This window comes from Sphaeramia orbicularis, chromosome 7 (assembly GCF_902148855.1).
Source record: "Sphaeramia orbicularis chromosome 7, fSphaOr1.1, whole genome shotgun sequence".
NCBI classification, from domain to species: Eukaryota; Metazoa; Chordata; class Actinopteri; order Kurtiformes; family Apogonidae; genus Sphaeramia; species Sphaeramia orbicularis.
Window position 1 is genome coordinate 24,783,916 of NC_043963.1, and position 19,287 is coordinate 24,803,202.

The following is a 19,287-nucleotide window of genomic DNA, read 5'->3' on the forward strand; positions in this document are numbered from 1 at the left end:
ATTCATGTATACACCTTTTGGCCATGGTGCATTATGGAAAGGTACATGTCAACATAAGGGAATTCAAAGTGTTTTGGTTTCAGTTTAACATTTGGTTAACAGTGCTGTATACCACCACTAGCTGGGTTTTCTAAACATCTCCCTACAGAAATGCCATAGTATTAGTTAGCATTGTAAATTGATGTACTCCCAAGATAACTAAATTCTGTTAACTTATGTTGACCAGAAATAACCATAAAGCATAAACCATTCAATTGACTTTAATTGAAAAAATGCCAAGTACAAAAATATGTCATCATATTGTCTGGTTACAATTAATGCCAATGAATGCACAGTGTTTATAATTTGGATTATTTCAGGAGAAATAACTGTTAAAATAAGTAACCTTCTAAATAACATCTACACAACATAAAGGGGGATATAACATTGGAAGACTATTTCACATTAAGTTACATTTGATACAGTACCTTTAATAACAATATTATCAAACTGGCTCACATAAAAATAAATAAAACAGGAATCTTTCATTACATAATACATTGCATGTTAGAAAACTCCATCTCATGAGGTGCGACGTGATCTTCTTTCAAACCCAGAGGTGTCTCCGTTGCTTGTCAGGGTACCAGTCACCTTATCCTGTGGGATTCAGAGATGATAGACTCAGGAATGATATAATCAGTATTAACCTAAACACACTGTTCACTGTGTGTGCCTGCAGAGTTGACAAACCCACCTTCACACTGCCAACCACCTCCTCAATAGACTTGAATGTAGAGGAGTGTCTGCCGAGAAACATAAGGTCGAATTACACAATGACAAATGTATTGTTTTCCTTTAAATTATAAATGGATGACCTGTAACAGTGTCTTGGCTCAGACAAAGGCAGCAGTAGTCTTACCTCATAGTTGGCACACTAATAGTATGACTAAGGTGTTGCATCAAGAGAAAAGAAAAAAGAAAAGCAGGAAATGTGAGCTTTTGAGGAGAATCAATAATACATTAATTCATGATTCGGTCAGTTCCATAAATTAAAGAACAGACTTTCTGATAAAATACCTTACCGTGGTGGACTTGGAAGAGGTAGAGCTCTGTTGAGATTGTGGCATTAAGATAAAGACAAACACAGATAACGTCACACCAGATTCAGCCTCCATTTTGATGACAGCAACAACAGACTTATCAGCTGTTGTTACTGATGTCCACTTGTGCTGCTGTGATTGGATTATGGTTGTTTACTGCCTAAACAACTATCCATACCCCTAGGCTGCTGGTCAAACATGTAATCAGTTATCTCCTGTAGAGTTAAAGTTTCACGTAAAAAAAATCTTATTCTGACGTGATGACTTTTATAGCAAGACATCAGTTTATAACAGGTTTGACTTATTGTTTAGAGTTTTTATATTTAATTTAGGTCAGTGTGGAAAATTGTCATTGTATATTTGAACCTCAGAGAAAAAGTGTCATGATTATCTGCTGAAAATAAAATAATTGAAATATGAACTTTTATTAACATTTTCATTCTGCTTGTATGATACTTTGTCAAATAACCACATAAAAATATGGTTGTAGTGAAAAATGAACATAATCAAATTATACAGCTTTGTACCTTTACAACACAATACATGTCATAACATATTTTAAATATACTGCTACCACTGATTATAGTGATTGCATGACAGTCACAGTGCAATGACAAAGCTTTGCCATGATCTGGTGCGCCACTTCTTAATATTTTTCATCTTCTAATATTTTCACATTTTATGCATTCAGTTTAATGTGTGGAAGTTTGTGCAAGAATCTGCCAATATCTGTCAAAGACAGTATATTTCAGACATGTTCTACAGTTTCTTGGCTCTGGATAAGTCTCCATCTGCCTGTGTGAAGCAGCCAAACACAGTTTTTCTGACCAGCCGTCTTGACAGCAGCTTGTGCACGGCCGTCACTAATTATGTTTGGTGACACACAAGTTGAGCTTCATGTTTTATTAGGATACATGTATGGATCATTCATAAATTCATTACAATAAAGCAGCTTCAGTGGTTGAAAATGAACAAATAAAAATGAAGAATTGTAGTCAATAAAAGAATTTTGCCGAGGCAGATTCTATTTGTTCTTAGCTGTTACATGGGCCTAATAGTATGTGACATCTGCACCTCAACAGTAAAAATTGTGAAAGGATCTACCTTACCCAAAGGTTTGATTCTTTTAAGCCAAAAGCTAAGCTCAACCAAGCACTTTGTTGCCTACATAAAAAAACTGACTTAAAACAAACAAGCAAACAAGAACTAAATAAATCACTCCATGTAGAAATCAACTTCCTGTGTGGACATCCAGTGATGTATCCACTTACCCATAGCAGTGCTGAATCTGTAGAGACTTAAGTTGTATGAAATTAAACACTATTTTGTGTTCATACATGCATGCAAGTAGCAGAATAGCTGCAGTACGACTGTTTGAACCCAGTTGCAAATAGAAATTAATTTTCATGATTAGGATAGAGAAGCTTATGCACCTCATCTCTGCCAGTCTCCTGGTGATGGCCACACCCACACTGGACAGCGCTGAAGATGTGACTTGGCCTGCGTAAGACAGATTCTCTTTGCCCCTCAAATAGCTGCAGGTACAATGATACAAGAGATAATAAGACAGAACGTGAAAGAAGAAATCCACCTTAACCCACCTGCAAAATTAACCAGCGGGAAGGTGTGGAGTTATTTAAAATGTAAACAGTTAACAATAGCCACATCTACGTCAGCTGTCTATCTGGACACAGAACATATTCAGTGTTTCAACAACAAATGCTACAGGCTACTGTTGTTGCCTGTTAATGCTGCTGCTAGTTGAGCTAAGTTGGGAAGTAAAGCTATTAACAGGTTACCAATCCTATTTGACCTGGAAAATCTCATCAGTTGTTTCTTAAAAGAAATCCCCCTTCAACATGTGAGCACAGGGCGTAAGGGAAGCCCTACATGACATCATTTGCAGTACAAATGTATGTTAGGACATGATGCAGGCATGACTGACACTCACATATTGGAGTGGGTGATGTCATCCAAAGTGGCCGAAGCTGTGAGATATCTGGAGCAAGAGAAGAACATGCACAGTTGGCAGATTATCATCCCGACTTAAAAGCGAGAACCATGACAGCCAGTAGTCATCAGTGTGCATTTGTGGTTATGTAACAGAGTCGCACAATGCGTAGAAAATGTCCTACCGCATACAAAGAGTTCAGTGTTTTACAGCTTCAAAAAGATCAGTGTTTAACAGTCCGTACTACTATGCAATGCAAAAGGCCATGTGATGTGTCATAAAACACTTCTGCTCTACGCTAAAAGTCTACTGTTTCAGGACATAAATGCACTTACGGAGATGAAGTCTGGACCTCTTGCCAGCCTTTGGACAGATTCTGTTTGATGTTACTGAGAGGGCTCAGACCCAGTTGCCTCCTGATCTCTGCTGCATGTTTTTCTTTGGTCAAAAGCACTTGCCGCAAGGTGCTAATTTCATCATCGATCTAAACGGAAGAAAAAACAAGCCAAACAGAAGCTATAAATTTCTTTTAACACCACAATCTTTCAGTGTTTTGCAACAAATAGCCCACAGTAGTGTCATTGCCTGTGCAAGCTCGGCCTGTAGATTTTCTCTTTCCTCCACTGTTAATTCTGAGGATGAGATGCCATTCCCTATTTCTCTTGTAGAGAAGTTTATTGGTGAAGTCCCGCCAGAACCTTCAAAGACAGACACACAGAGAGAGATAGATGTCACATCATTTTTTAAGCCCCTTGTAAAACTTGCTTTTATTGCTTGACTGTTGCTCTACTGATAGATACAGCTATTGCGATCATTACTATTAGATGGATAGATAGAGATCAATACTTTAAACCTGCTTTTTTAAAAATTATTATTATTACTGATTTCACAGTTTGTAATCACATCTTAGCGATTGAAAAGCTTTCTTTCTGATTATGAGACACAAAAGATCAGTGATATTAACAAATCTTTTTAATTCCCTTTTCAATATTTTAGATTTGCTTTTTTTTTTTTAAACTGTTTTTACTGTTCATTATTTTACTATCACCTTACTGATACAAGTTACAGGTAATTTACTGTTTAAACTGTTTTAATATTAATTTTTATCTTCATAATATTTTTTATTAGGCAGACAGGGAAATAAACACATATTCCTTCGTCCCCTTTCCAATATTATAGATAGATAGATAGATAGATAGATAGATAGATAGATAGATAGATAGATAGATAGATAGATAGATAGATAGATGTGTGTAACTGACCACTACATATTAAAGTTTTATTAAGCTATATATTCAAATACTGCTCAAACATGCAGTATATACTGACAGTTCATATATTTGAACAATATATACTGTGCCGTATAAATATGGGTAGTTTAGAAACAATTTCTGTTGTTCCATTCTCATCAGTTGATGTACATTAGCTAACTCGGAGCTAGCCACAGTGCTGAACTTCATTATGTGCTTTGCTAGCCGAAGCTAAAGCTAACGGTACCTGTTGCACACTGGGCTCAGCGTTGAACTACGAACTAAAATCCACTACAGACTTGTGGAAAATAGCCGTACGTTACCATATGGATAATAACTCCAGATGGACGGTCTTACCTTGTCGGCTCATCGCTGCTACTTTCACCTGTTGTGTGTTTTGGCTAGCTTGGCTGCTGTCCGTCAGTCGGCTCCAGTGTCCATCCAATCAGCTCAGTGTCCACGCGGCAGGTTCAGTCAGGATCACACAGGCTATTATTGGACTGATGCCGTTTACACTCACAGTGAAACACATCTGCTCACGACCACAGTGGAAAAATAAACCACTGAATAAATAAAACTAATACTCCAAGCCTTAACAAGCAACACAAAAGTCACCATAAAACCACTGTCAATAAAACAGTCCCACGTATTTCTTATGTAATTACTAATAAAAAGAGGTCTGCCCTGCTCATCAATGACACAATGGCTGCTGAATGGACCGTTCATTTATAATATATTAAAATGTGACTTAAATAAATAAATAAATAAATGAATAAATAAATAAAAATCAACATTCACATTATAATGAATGAATGAATGTTATATGCTGGACATATAAAAATGAAATAAATATATAAAATAAAAATATTAAAAAATAAATGTTCACATATCCAAACAATACACTCATTATTGATTAACTGATTAAATGATGTGCTAATTTTAGTTTGTTAAATGAATTTGGGTTAAACGTTAAAGAGTCTTGTGTGGTTTCCTTCTTTTTTGTCCTTCCTTTGAGCCAGGTTGTGACAATATATAATTCTGCATCATAATCCACCACTTGTGATACAAATCAATCCATATAAATACAATATATTATTGGTTATAATTTATAATCATATGCAATTTCCTTACAATTTATAGTATATATGACGATCTCAATTATGTTTTATATAACCCACAACTATAACTATAATAGATATAAAATATGTAAAATATAAATGTGGTCCACTACATATTAGCTATCTACATTACACTCAGTCCCAAACTAACGTGCTGCGCCAATATATTTACCAGTGTCATCAGTTAACATCCATCCTTTACAATAATAATAATAATAATAATAATGATAATAATAATAATAATAATAATAATAATAATAATAATAATAATAATAATAATAATAATAATAATAGTACACAACAACTCGTACCCCCAGGGGTACTTGGAATAAGTCCAGGGGGTACTTGAATTTTTTTTTCTGGAAAGACTTTAAATAAATCAGCATGTACTAATACAAAATAAATAATGAGAATTAATGTTGAAATATAAAACACAATAAACACATTCATATAATAGCTTTATTGTCAATCAATTTGTTTAAGCTTTGGTAACATTTTAAGATCATTTATATTTTATGTTATTCAAAATGAGTTTATTTGAGTTGGGTGTACTTGGCTAAAAAATGTATATTTCAGTGTGTACTCCACTGTAAAAAGTCTGAGAACCAATGATGTAGTAGAATATGTAGAGTGAAGACACAGCTGCTCTCAACACAAAGTTTGAACAAGATGAAATGCATGGCTCCATCTACTGGTAACATATGTCACCACAACTCAATGATTGCTTGGTCATCATTTTTGTTTGATACACAAAAGAAGATGTTTTGGCTTTTTATTTGGCTGTACTTTTTTTCCCATAAATTTTTAATTGAGCCCTTGTTACAACTTTTTTTTTTCTTTTTACTAGTTTTGCTGTTCATTATGTTAATGTGTCATTGATACAGATATTACTGTTTTCATTATATTTATTAGATAAAATTAGAAAGATATTTTATTAGATGTAATGCAAGCAAACATAAGTATATCACAAGCATTTCAATAGGAAGCATACTGTGCAATCAGAACAGTATTGTATTGTATTGTTCTGATTGCATCATATTGCCTCTGAATCCTTTCTGCCTGTTTTATTGATGAGGGGAAGTATAACTTGCTAAATGCATTTGTTCCTTTTATTAAGAATTTAAAACATTTACATTTAACCTATAAAGACCCAAATATCCACCATCCAACAAAATCGTTTACTGTTGTAAAACATTTAGTACCTATTGATCCACTAATTCTATCAATACATGCAAATGATCGATGTTAAATTCGGTTATTCATCTTTTCATGGTCATCAGATATGACCCATTTGGATGTTCAGAGGCTCCATAGTGAACGTGGAAACACCGTCATCTTCTACAATATTGATTCACCAGTAAAACCCATGGAGTCTTATCAGTGGCAGCAGATGGAGACACTTGCTTTATGTTCAGTTAATAATGTATTTTGATGAAACAGTCAATTCCTCTTTGTTTTTCTCTGTTTTTGATATAATAACCCTCAACTTTACTCTGAGCTTTTATAGAACGTCTACACGGTCAATGAATTAAATATAGGAAATGATTATATCAGATACATATATATGATTTAATCTGAAAAAAAAAGCAAAATACAGAGGATAATATTATAATAAATGGTGATGAATCACTTAAGAAAGGTTAAATAGAGAAAAATTCATTTGGGAACTGACACAAAAGTAGCACTGGGTCTTTATTGGTTAAAGTAACACAGCAATAAAACAAAGTTGTGATTTAAAAAATGTATATATCTTTGAGATGGATGGTTTATTTTTAAGATATTAGTGGAAATGGCAGTGTTGATGATTCACAAATTCGCTCTTTATTTTTACATAATGTAGGAACCCAGGAAAAAAAAGGTTTGGGACCAGGAAGTTACTGTTCTGTCATATAGTGCAGTATGAAAAAGGAAACGTGGAATTTAATGAAACGGTTTCATAAGGACACAAGTCAAAATGTTCAAGAACATTTATTCAACAACAGCAAATCAGATCAATGATCCACTTGTTTTCATCCAGACACACAATTACCATGCTACAACATAAACGTTAAGGTTTATACTTTATATGGGCAAAGTGTATGTACAAGCGATCTTAACCATTAAATCATTCCTTGCAAATTTAATGGTTACATTACAACACCATACCAGTTAAAATTATAGCCAATCATCATTTCAAACGTGACGAGGTATGAAATAAATAAAATTCCAAAAATGCATCATATAACCATTTCACTATAATTACACTATATACTATGTTGTCTTTTTATGGAGTTATTTCCTGATCATTGATCCATTATAGTTTTTTTTTAAACACACAGTGCATTCAACTTAGAACATTTACAGTAGCATTTTTCAGTATCTCAATGAAAAAGCCATGACAGGTACATCTATGTTTCATCAAAGGTTACAGGAAACATCATACAAGGGCCACAGAGGTCAACATCCATACCGTTAATAGCAGAGGGTGGGCAACAAGAGCTCACCAATTGTAAAACATTAAAACACATTATTAGCATCTATGGAACTGACAGTGGCAGATGTTTATGGCAATTTATGGAAATTTGCAAATGTGTGGCAATAAACTCAAATTCAAGAGTATGAAAAATCTCAAGTCATTTTACTCAGAGCTGCCGGTAGCGCTGGCTCACACGATATGCCTCACACGAAATTCTTACTCTACATGGATTCAAAAAAGTCAACAAGGAAAAACAGTCACAGCATCAGACAAAATGTCAGCATCATTAGACTTCAGTTCAAAACACAAAGACTAAAAACATGATGAAAATCTTCCCTCACTGCCTGGAACATTCCCATCTGGATATCCGGCAGTCTTTCACTCCCAAATTAAATCAAGTGTCACATCTTTCTTCACATCACATTAACTACTTAATATATTCAAGACAGCTCAGAGTTAAAACATCTCAGATTCTGAGCCAGTACTACTGCAGACGGAGACCTGTGATGTATTTTCAGCCTGATCAGACCTGATTTACCTGGAGCTCCTTGGCTTCATGTGGCACATGGTCAAAACATAATTGTAGTAAACTGAATAATTCATAAAACAAACAATAGGGTAATATTAAAATAAATATTGATTGATATATGTTTGTTTTTATAAAAAGCCTGTTTTGAATGTTTTCAAATAATAATGATGAATGTAAAACTATGATTTCAGCACATATTCATCATAAACTGTCTGCAAATAAAGCTCTGTGTCTTAACAATAACCTCATGATTCACACTGAAAACACTCTGGGGAACATATTAAAGACAAACACAGTGCCAAAGACATAATGTAGGTCTGATGGCAGGTGGCATTTTCAACTAAAATATTATTGATTGCAAATCGTATGTGAAAAACTACAATTAGTCTATGACAACTGTGTTCTCGAGGGTTTAATGATGGCACTGACCACCGGAGCCAACAGATACATCTCACTAACTGGCACCTCCCTGAGCCATGGCTCTTCTTTTCCTTTCGCATAAATATTCTCTTCACCCTCCCCTTCCCAGTCATCTGTACTCATGTGAACATATTGCACATATGCACCAAAGATGTGAATCTTGCAAAGAAAAAATGTTGCAAAAGATGAAAGTAAATTTGGAGACCATCTGGAGAGTGCATGCTACACCATGATGCAAAATGTGGGGAAGGGATGGTGGGGTAGTTGCCCTGTGTGGTTAAAGGCCAAGAAATACAAAAGAAGAAATAAAAAGTAAACAATTTAGTTTTTTCTTTTATCTTTTCATACTGAGGGAATAAGTAGCGGACCAATCAGGGAGGGTGAAGGGGGGGGGTGTCTTCATTAGTTCCTTTCTTGGGCCATGCTTACTCGTCCCCCTCCTCTGCATGGCTCTCTGACTGAAGTGGAAAGATGGGTAGCCTCTTTCATCTCACTGAGGTGGAGCAGGGAAGCAGGCAGGACCGCAGGCCAGGGTTGACGGGAAAGGAAGGTTAGTTGAAGCCGGTGTCGGTGTGGTAAGAGTGGTGACCATCCGATGTTAACTGGGTTGTTTCTGTCGCCGATGGTTGCAGCACTATAGGTTCACCACCAGCCTCTACTGTCAAAACAGGGACGCATTAGAACTCAATAGTTAATGACTGTCTACATCATATAAAACTATATTTCTGTTGTTAGTGTAAATGTTGCATTTTTCATCTTTTTTTCATGAATCAGTGCCAAAGGCTCTGGATTTATATTTAATCAGTGATCAGTATTAACAACACTGTGATGAACTGGTGACACATCCAGGGTCCAGAATGCACCACACCTTCACCCTTCACAATGAATGAATGAAGCATTAATAACAGTTTGTTGTGCTTCTCAAATTGTCCAACATGTCTTCATTTGAATTTACAAGGTTTTGGTGTGACTACATTAACTACATTGATAAGTAACATTTCCACATTAGAATATCTAATAAAGAATGGATTATATATGGACCATCTCTGACAACAGGTACGTAGGAAGAGAACACAATGCTATATCCATTACAATTCAGGTGTAAGGTTTGCAATAGTGAAGATATTTCATTTCGAGTCATCTGACATTTCAGCACTAGTTTGTCATGAGTGCAGTTGTCCATTGTAAATAGATAGTGGCCTACCCTCAGATGAAAGGTGAAGGAAAAACAATGAACAGAATTTTTGCACAATATGATGTCCATAACCAAATGAAACATTGCATGGTTGCATCTATAGCCTGTCCATCCATGGGAGTGGATCTCTCCTTCACTGTGGTTCTCCCCGAGGTTTCTCTGTTTCTCACTGGGTTTTTTTGGAGTTTTTCCTTGCCGAGAAGGAGGGTCTAAGGACGGGGAATGGCTGGGACATTGATCCATTTGCTTCACCGACTGTTTACTAACTGATTACTTGACTGTTCATTTTCATTGTGTTTTGTTTATCAATTCAATAATTTCTGTAAAGCCCTGTGAGGCAAATTTGTTGTGATATTGGGCTCTATAAATAAAATGGAATTAAATTTAATTGATTTGAAATAAAATATCCTCAATATTGAAAGCCCTTACAGGGTGCAGTAATACTATAATAATAATAATAATAATAATAATAATAATAATAATAAGAAGAAGAAGAAGAAGAAGAAGAAGAAGAAGAAGAATTACTATGTCTATGATATATTTTTCTGGACTTGTATTCGAACATTATATTAAATGTTTGTAGCAATGTTTGAATTCAGAGGAAATTCTAAGTTTATTCAATGTAACGGCCTGTTTCATTCAGTCATCTGTCAGTGGTGTCATATCCCCTTTACTAACATTAATGTTTACATGATTTGTGGATAACTCGTTAGAATGACATGATATAATATGATTATACATCACATATATTACTATAACCAAATACTGCATCTTTAAATGTAGATCACACCTAAGTACCGTCACATAAGATTTTTGTTGGTGAATATAATTCCCATGATCCATGGCCATGTCATTTGCTACAAGTTTTATTATTGTTTTGATTGAGGGACCCCTAGTAGCAGCATTGAGACACTCTGGGTTTAAGACATAGGTGACACTCTCACCTCTCTCATCGGATTGCAGCTGAGCCTCCAGGTCCTCGGGGGACACATAAAATTCCTGATCCTGGTTCTCTCGAGGCCGCGGTTTACATCTGCCACAGCAGCAGTTACAGCAGCAGCACAGGCAGCAACAGAAGTAGCAGCCAGTGGCCACGCCGCAGAGTACAAACAGAGCCTGGGGGCAGGTAGGTGTAAGGGAGGAAGTGAAAACAAAGAGATGGAGTGATGTATTATAAGGAAATTGAAATCACAGAGAAAAAAGTTAATCGTCCAGGCCTTTCCACAGACTCACCTTAGCCCACCAGCTTGACAGGACAAAGTAAGTGTTAACATTCTCCTCTCCAAACTGCTCGGCCACATACAGTCCCAGAGAACCATATTTATCATAAATGTTACGCTTTGTGGGGTCATTCAGAATAGCATGGGCATTGTTTATCTCCTTGAATTTATCTGCTGCCTCTGGATTGTCAGGATTCTTATCAGGGTGAAACTTTAAGGCCAGTTTCCTGTGCAGAAGGGTGACAAACAGAAACAATCACATCTACGGTGATATTACCAGAGATGACCAAAGGGTAACTGAATGAAACAGGCGGGATCCCTCACCTGTAAGACCTCTTGATGTCATCATTTGTGGCCACCTTGTCAACTCCCAGCACATGGTAGAGGGACTCACCAGCGGTGGACAGAGAGCGCTGCCTCTGATGCTCAGCCATGATTCCTCACGTCCCCAAGCTGGGCACAGAAACAGAGAAAAAACACACCGCTTAGGGGACTGTACCTACTGTTTATGATCATGCTAATGTGCACAAAACATATGAGGTCTGTAACTAAAAGGGCTGTATGACACAAGCCTTCAGACTGCAGGCAACAGCTGGTCCAGGACATGTAATTGATTAGATACAACTGTCCTGTTCCAGCTCTGTGTGATACAGGCACAAGAATCCACAACTGCAAAGGCCAAACACTGGATATATTACATTTTCTTGCACTAATGTAATTTCCACACTAATTACACATATAAAATGTCAAGTTACATGATTATTGGGACTGTGGTTTATTGGCTTTGAATGCCTCTGCTGTTCTAAGTACATCTGACATCTGCAACCTGCAAGAAAGCAAGATTTATCAAAGTGATGCTGCAAATATTAAAGGAAAAGCCTTTACTAAGAATATAGCTGCCTCCAAATGGGTGTCATCGTGACATAAATGATAGCATTAGTCTATTTGAAGCCTCTGTGTCTTATTTTAACATTTTTTGACATGTTCTGTGTTAAATGTCCATTTGTTAAGGGTCGCAGCCCATCGTAAACTGTCTATAAGGAGGATTAGACTATGAATACGATGCTAGGATCATAATCTCTGTGCAAGCATCATCAGCAGCACTGCTATAGCGCACAGCATCCATGTTGGTTTGCTTCCTGGCCTGTTCTTGATGCAAGACAGGGATGAATCGTCAGCACTAATTTTCAAGGGCAAGGGCCAGTGTGTAGTGGGAAAATAAAAAATGAAAATGCAAAAGGAGGCTCACCTTTCTGTCTGCTCCGATGCGTTGCAATTCTAACGATCCCGGTAGGTTATAATTTTTGACAGTGTAGCGTGACTATGGCTGCATCTCGCACGTACCCGGACCCTCTTTGGCTCCCACTACACAACCATGGACAGCTGCAGCAGTGCGCAGGCTCCGCCCCCTCAACACCCCACAGCGACCCGACGTGCGCGCCCCCGAGCGGACCGGGATGAGGGAGGGGATGGGAGAGCACCGTTCCAACACACGACGGAAGAAAACATGCATTTACACATGGGGATATAGATCTGATTTTAAAATGACATACACGTTATTTATTTCAACACAGAGTTCAGTAGGCCTATAGGCTGTGTGAAAGAAATTATAAAATCAAATTAATCTATGTACCTCAATATCACAAGTCAAATGGTTTTACAATAAACTGCACAAAAATATGAATACAACTCAAAAATACTGAGGTAAAACATCTATTTTCTGGCAGTGATCTGGTCAATACACAACAAACAACTATTATGCACTACAAATAAATAAAACACAGTAGGCCTATTTAGATATATTCAATGAAAGACCAAGATAAATTAAGTACAGGTTACTTTAGAAGCAATCATAGGCATTCGTATCTGTACAAACCCTGCTTCTAAAATTACATATGTATGTTATGTTTTACACAGACAGTGTGCAGTGCGTCTATAGGCTGTGTGAAAGAAATAATGCAACTAAAATTAACTTTATTGATGTGCCTCAATATCACAAGTCAAAAGGTTTTACAATAAAATGCACAATCTGTCCTTTGAGAAAAAAAAAATCCTTTATTTAACTGGGTGAAATCCTCATTAAGATGAAATATCTGTTTTCCAACAGTGACCTGGCCAAGACACAACCATTTACATACACTAGAAATGAATAAAATCTAAATATCTAGTTATACACAATGAAAGACCAAGATAAATAAGAAAAAAATCACATTGATCGAGAGTATTATCATACCATTTCTTTAAAATGCACTTAAATTCCCCCAAAGTCAGAAGTTCTGGCATTGTAAGATCCTTCTACATTGTTGCCCATAAGATTATCAGTTACCTTCCTCTTTTGATTCCTATTAATGCACATCAGTAATCTCCTCTGTCCAAATGCAATGATAATTTACTGAGTCCCAGCTACACTTAATCTGTCAAGAATAAATCCTATTGTCAAAATCATTTCATGAGGAGAGATAAAAAAAAAAAAAAAAAAAAAATATTCAAACCTTATGGGTAACAGCATATAAATCATTCCATTAAGAAGTTGTAGCATATGTGTAAAATAAAGAACAACTGAAAAATATCACACCTGTATGATATTTCCCAAGATTAAATGAAAGTAACACTGTACAGCTTATAGCACTTATCTAAAGCAAGGTGTGAAAAGCGCAAAATAACACAATATACACAAATAGCATAAAAAGCATATAAGGAAATATTTCTAACATGAGAATAAGGCCTGTGAAAGAAAGCAAAGACAAAGATAAATAATAATTAAATCAAGTGGATTAGTATAATGAACCCAATATTCAACTATAACAATCCAACTAAAATAAGGCAAATTGTTGATTTTCTTGTTCTGTCTCCAATGTAGGTTATCTTTTTGTAAACTGGGTAGAAGACCCTAAGCCTGACCCCAACTGCAGCCATGTATTTATGAGGCTAAGCTTTCAGCTGTTGTCAAATGTCTGACTTGCTCGTTGTGGGTGGGACAGTATATCAACTCCGCTGTCATGCCTGGAAAATCTACTGGGAAAGTAGGGCAAATACCTCCAGACCCTCAACAATGCAGTGGCCCTGAAAGACATTCTTGTATTTTTATAGCATCTATCAACTGCAGTTAGGCATAAAATGTAAATATTGGTCTAATATAAGAGACCAGTGTTTTTTGCTTTATAATTTAGGTTTAATACACTATACATTTGGGTTATACTTTAAAATATTGTTGCTTTCACATAAATGACAGATGTGTAATGTGAAAGAATAGTTCTATAATATCTGTTTCCTTAGCTTATAGGTTATATCACCCAAATCATTTAATCTTCAAGACACAAAATCTAAGTACAAAACTGAATGAGACAAAAAGTAGATGTTGAGTCACCTTAAGCCATAACAGCTGCTGCAGTTCTTGGGCAGTTATGTGGAAATTTACCAGTTTCTCTAATTTAGTTTTTCAATGGTGGTAGCAAACACCATCATCCAAATTAAAGATCTGAAATTTTCCACTGAAACAGCTGAAAGTGGTAGAAAAACCATGACAATTAAAATCTAGAGATAAAACAAAGTGATGAGACTGTAATAACACTCGGTGGCCTTTCAGTGGGTTTGTTGTAATTGAATTACCAAATTTTAATTTAGGCTTGTGCACCATGTAAACACTTAACTAAAAAATCGTTACAGATTAATTCTGGGATTCTGGGACAGCATCGCTCTACATGGCAGGCCTACAGAATTAGGTAATTACTGCAAATGTTTTAGATTTTTTTTTACTGAGCATATTTTCCAAAGAACTGCCTGCTGTGGCCAGAACATAATTAGCTTTACTCATAGTGGTTCTGTTGTGAAAAGCACAAAAAAACACCCCAAAAACATGAATTTACACCATTTTCAGGTTCATTAGGAGGCCTACACCTACTCTCTATATTAGAGTCGTTCTCCATCGTTTGTTAATTTAATGACAGAGACACATATACTTGATTGTTTAGCAGTGGTTATGAGACAAATACGTAAAATAAACGGTACATTCTCCATAACGGTTTTTGGTACATGGACTGTAACTGTTCCTCGGCAACCGTGACGTCATCTTCCCGGCCAATCACAGAGCTCGCCACATTGACGTTCCTATCGCGAGGTTACCAAATTAGCTTGGTTAGTTAGCTAACCGCGAAAAGCTTGATTTGTCTATCCGCAGCTTACAGTTTTATTCTGTTAAAAGCATTAAAAGAACTTCGCATCGCCGCTTCATTATCTTCTCACGGCTGCGAGGAAGGTTAATCGTCGGACCTTGTTTGCACGGTAAGTTGAGTAAACGCACACAGTCAGCTAACTAGCAGGGGCTGTAACCCAGGAGGAAATGGGTTTGTTTTGGAAACATCGGACCATTTCCAAATGATTTTATTTACGGTAGAAAACGACATTAAATCACAGAAATATTGTGATTTTTGTCTGTTCATAATTAGTTATTTTATAGAAGCGTGTTTTGCCCATTTGCGTTCAGTTCTGTAGTAAGTGTCTGTATACGGTTACTGTACGTGTAGGTACAAAATATGGCCAAGCTGTGTCAGTCTTGCTCACGTTTCGCTGTATTTCTAGTGAATTTTCCCTTTTCAGGATCCCAATGATGAGTTATGCTGAAAAGCCAGAGGACATCACAAAAGAGGAGTGGATGGACAAACTGAATAATGTTCATATACAGAGAGCCGACATGAACAGACTCATTATGAACTACCTGGTGACAGGTAAGGCATGCATTTCAACTAAAGGCACTGTAACATAGGGCTGCGACTAATGATTCTATTACAGATTAATTTTCTGGGGAAATGGTGATTTTTATTTTTTTTTAGTAGTGTTCCCCCAAAGCCCTGGATAACTCCCAAAAGTCTTGATTGATCCACAGCCCAAATACTGTATTTAGTTTCCTGTTGTTAAGAAACAAGAAAATATGTCTTGAATCAGAGATTACATTTTTTCTGCATTAAAAATACTCCAAACTGAACTAGGACTTCTGCAATGAATGTGGTTTTTTTTTTTAACTATTTAATGAGTATTGTAATAACATAAATTAAAATTAAGCATAAATGTGTAATTTTTAGTGAAATGACCTCAAAACAGCAGTGGCTGTTGATTAATTTAATAGTTAAAAAGTAATGAAGAAATCATTGCAATTTTACTCTAAGCCTATCAGTTTAATTACAACATGTAAGCAACAATTAAGTAATTTATAGTTAACATGTTAACTCTAAATTTCATTGGTGTCCCTACCTGTATCTTACATGTTTTAAGAGGGATTCAAAGAGGCAGCGGAGAAGTTCAGGATGGAGTCTGGGATCGAGCCAAGTGTGGACCTGGACTCTTTGGACGAAAGGATAAAGATTAGAGAGATGATCCTGAAAGGACAGATACAGGAAGCTATTGCACTCATCAACAGCCTACATCCAGAGCTGCTGGACACTAATCGATACTTGTATTTTCATCTGCAGGTACATGTGTGCATATTTTTAGGAAAAGCCTTCAGTAGTTGTGGTAAATACTTTATGCCTCTTTTTACTGCAGATGAGATGATGCCACAGTTGGGTTTATCTAGTGATTGATCATGTCACATTTTGTGAATGTAATTGGCGCTATCGTCTCTTAATGTTAGGTGCAGCACTGAAGTGTGGAGTACAATGCTAAAATATGAATACATCTCCATCTGCTGTATATAATGATTCGGACCGCCACTGTAAATAAGATAATGTTCTCTGTCAGCGTGCTTAGGTAAATTGAAAATGCTGTGATACCAGAGAAATGCCAACATTTGTTGCTTGAGCCTCCTTTTCCCTCTTGCAGCAGCAACATTTGATTGAGTTAATCAGGCTAAGGGAGACTGAGTCAGCGCTGGAGTTTGCCCAAACACAGTTGGCTGAGCAGGGGGAGGAGAGCCGCGAGTGTCTGACAGAGATGGAGAGAACACTAGCTCTTCTGGCCTTTGACAACCCAGAAGACTCACCCTTTGGAGACCTTCTCAACATGATGCAACGGCAAAAGGTAGGCTAGTTTGTATGCAAGGTCTTGGGGGTTTCTGATCTTTGACATTAATTCAAAAACCCTGTAATGGTGCAGCAAGTACTGTGATAAATCAATCTCAAAACAATGAGAGAGACTTTGACATTTTCCTCTTTTAATAGACTCAACAGCCTTTCACACAGAAGAAGTAAATGTGACACAATAGATTTTCTGTTTGGCAAGTAAATCTCATTGTGCTGTTTTTCACACTGGCAGGTAAATGTTTGTACCAGAGTTACTAGAATTGTCGTGTAGTTAAAAAAAAAAAAAAAAAAAACTCCTCTGAGTCTGTTCGTTGTTTTGGTTTCATTCAGATGTTCCTGCTGCTGTCTGAGTTCAGCACACTCAGGCAGACAGGAACGGAGCTGCTGAAAATTGCTATTTTTTTTAACCAACAAACAGCATGGGCAAATGGCAAAATATTGCATTCACCTTGTACTATATTGTACACCTTGTAAATTCAGAAACCTCAGTAAACTCAAATGGCTCCAATTTATTTGATAGCATAGGAAAGTGGATATTTTTTCATAACACTACATCTGTCATTTCATTGAGAGCATGAAAATGCTTCCCCATGATAATATTCTAAAGCAGTAGTTTCCAAACAAGATACATTTTGGCACCCAAATTTACAAGATTACATCATGACTTAGATTTTTCTGAATTCATTTCCTTTTAAATCATTTTCATCTTGTTGCGTCTTTTATGATCAAGACCTTTCCTCTACATTTCACATGACTTTGTTGAAGCCAACATTTATAAACTCTGCAGCGCAAACTCTTGTATTTTATTGAGGGAAAATTTGGGTAGGTTCTCATTTGCCGAGGTCATCATTCTTCTTGTTAGTTCTCAGTTCAAATGGACTGGTTTAGCTCTTGAACACATTTCATCTCTCATCCAAGAGACTTCGTCAGTTCTAATAACTGGTGGGGGAAACTGGACTTACAAACCTGCAGGGAGAGTGGTTTGATTAAGACCTGTTTTACTCAGACAACTGCTGCCCTAATAAACAGATCCTGACCCTAAGATTTGGGAAAGCACTTCTAAACTTAAGCCAATGAGCAGTCTTTCTTCACATTTCAGGGATTACCAGGATGCTCATCATACCAGTGGATTGCTTGTGATAAATATCTGTTTTGATTTTTGTAATTTTTTTGTCATGTCCCCCATCCCTAAGCACAGCTGTGTGAGGGTACATTTAAGAAGTAAGACAGTGAGTGCTTTATTTCATGATCCCCAGGTGTGGAGCGAGGTGAACCAAGCTGTGCTGGACTATGAAAACAGGGAGTCAACGCCCAAACTGGCTAAACTCCTGAAGTTACTGCTGTGGGCACAGAACGAGCTGGACCAGAAGAAGGTGAAATATCCCAAAATGACTGACCTTAGCACAGGCACCATCGAGGACCCCAAGTGAACCCCCCCCCCTTTCCATGTCCCCTAATTTATGATCAGTCAGTGACTGTGTGACAACCAGGTAACATATATGTATAAACAAATGCTATGTTGTTTTTTTCATTTATCATTCATGAGAGGTAAGACTTAATTCATTGTGCAAACTGTAAATTGCTGTATTTGCAAAGTGACAGAAATTATTTAGTTTAAATATTGATCCTGGATTTTTAGATCAATCTTGGAGACAACAAAAGTTAAATTGCTGTTTTATATTTTGTCTTTCTGAAGCCTATACCAGTAGTATTATTTATTGTGACCATTTTTCACCGCCAAGACGTTATTTTGCCATAAAGAAAGTTGATGGTTTGAATACATGGTGAATTTTAACAGTGTGGAGTGTGGAGTGTGGAGTCAGAGCTCTCCGGAATTGAGGGCAGTCAAGCGGTGCAATTTGAGGCTGCAAACACATCAATAATGCTTTCTTTTTTTAAGAGAAGACATCAGTTTACACTCAGATTGCACACTGTAAACCAGAAATTAGTCTAAAATTTACAAAAAAAATGAGTATTTTTCAATTATATGAAAAGATCCATTATTATTATTATTATTATTATTATTTTTTTTTTTTTTTTTTTTTTTTTTTTTTTT

General features: G+C 36.5%; 3 protein-coding genes across 5 annotated transcripts; 1 reads left to right on the forward strand and 2 right to left on the reverse strand.

Annotated features, from left to right (window-relative positions):
• Positions 1-244: 244 nt before the first annotated feature.
• Positions 245-4,764, reverse strand: LOC115423005 (tumor protein D54-like). The gene is made up of 9 exons (XM_030139679.1): positions 4,638-4,764; positions 3,616-3,728; positions 3,366-3,514; positions 3,031-3,078; positions 2,513-2,614; positions 1,062-1,088; positions 899-925; positions 734-782; positions 245-636 (listed from the first exon to the last, which is right to left on the reverse strand). The coding sequence occupies exons 1-9, from the start codon at positions 4,648-4,650 to the stop codon at positions 562-564; spliced, it is 603 nt and encodes a 200-aa protein (XP_029995539.1). The 5' UTR covers positions 4,651-4,764; the 3' UTR covers positions 245-561.
• A 2,583-nt stretch (positions 4,765-7,347) lies between these two features.
• dnajc5aa (DnaJ (Hsp40) homolog, subfamily C, member 5aa) lies at positions 7,348-12,614 on the reverse strand. Of its 2 annotated transcripts, none has more exons than XM_030139681.1 (5): positions 12,467-12,614; positions 11,542-11,670; positions 11,231-11,444; positions 10,942-11,113; positions 7,348-9,457 (listed from the first exon to the last, which is right to left on the reverse strand). In XM_030139681.1, exons 2-5 carry the CDS (start codon positions 11,649-11,651, stop codon positions 9,354-9,356), a joined length of 600 nt encoding a protein of 199 aa, XP_029995541.1. In that variant the 5' UTR covers positions 11,652-11,670; positions 12,467-12,614; the 3' UTR covers positions 7,348-9,353. The 2 variants fall into 2 exon arrangements, with proteins under 2 accessions (XP_029995541.1, XP_029995540.1); XM_030139680.1 differs by having other exon boundaries at positions 7,348-9,460.
• A 2,704-nt stretch (positions 12,615-15,318) lies between these two features.
• Positions 15,319-19,190, forward strand: LOC115423004 (glucose-induced degradation protein 8-B homolog). Of its 2 annotated transcripts, none has more exons than XM_030139677.1 (5): positions 15,319-15,498; positions 15,796-15,941; positions 16,486-16,682; positions 17,032-17,229; positions 18,488-19,190. In XM_030139677.1, exons 2-5 carry the CDS (start codon positions 15,821-15,823, stop codon positions 18,659-18,661), a joined length of 690 nt encoding a protein of 229 aa, XP_029995537.1. In that variant the 5' UTR covers positions 15,319-15,498; positions 15,796-15,820; the 3' UTR covers positions 18,662-19,190. The 2 variants fall into 2 exon arrangements, with proteins under 2 accessions (XP_029995537.1, XP_029995538.1); XM_030139678.1 differs by having other exon boundaries at positions 15,814-15,941.
• The last annotated feature ends 97 nt before the right edge of the window (positions 19,191-19,287 follow it).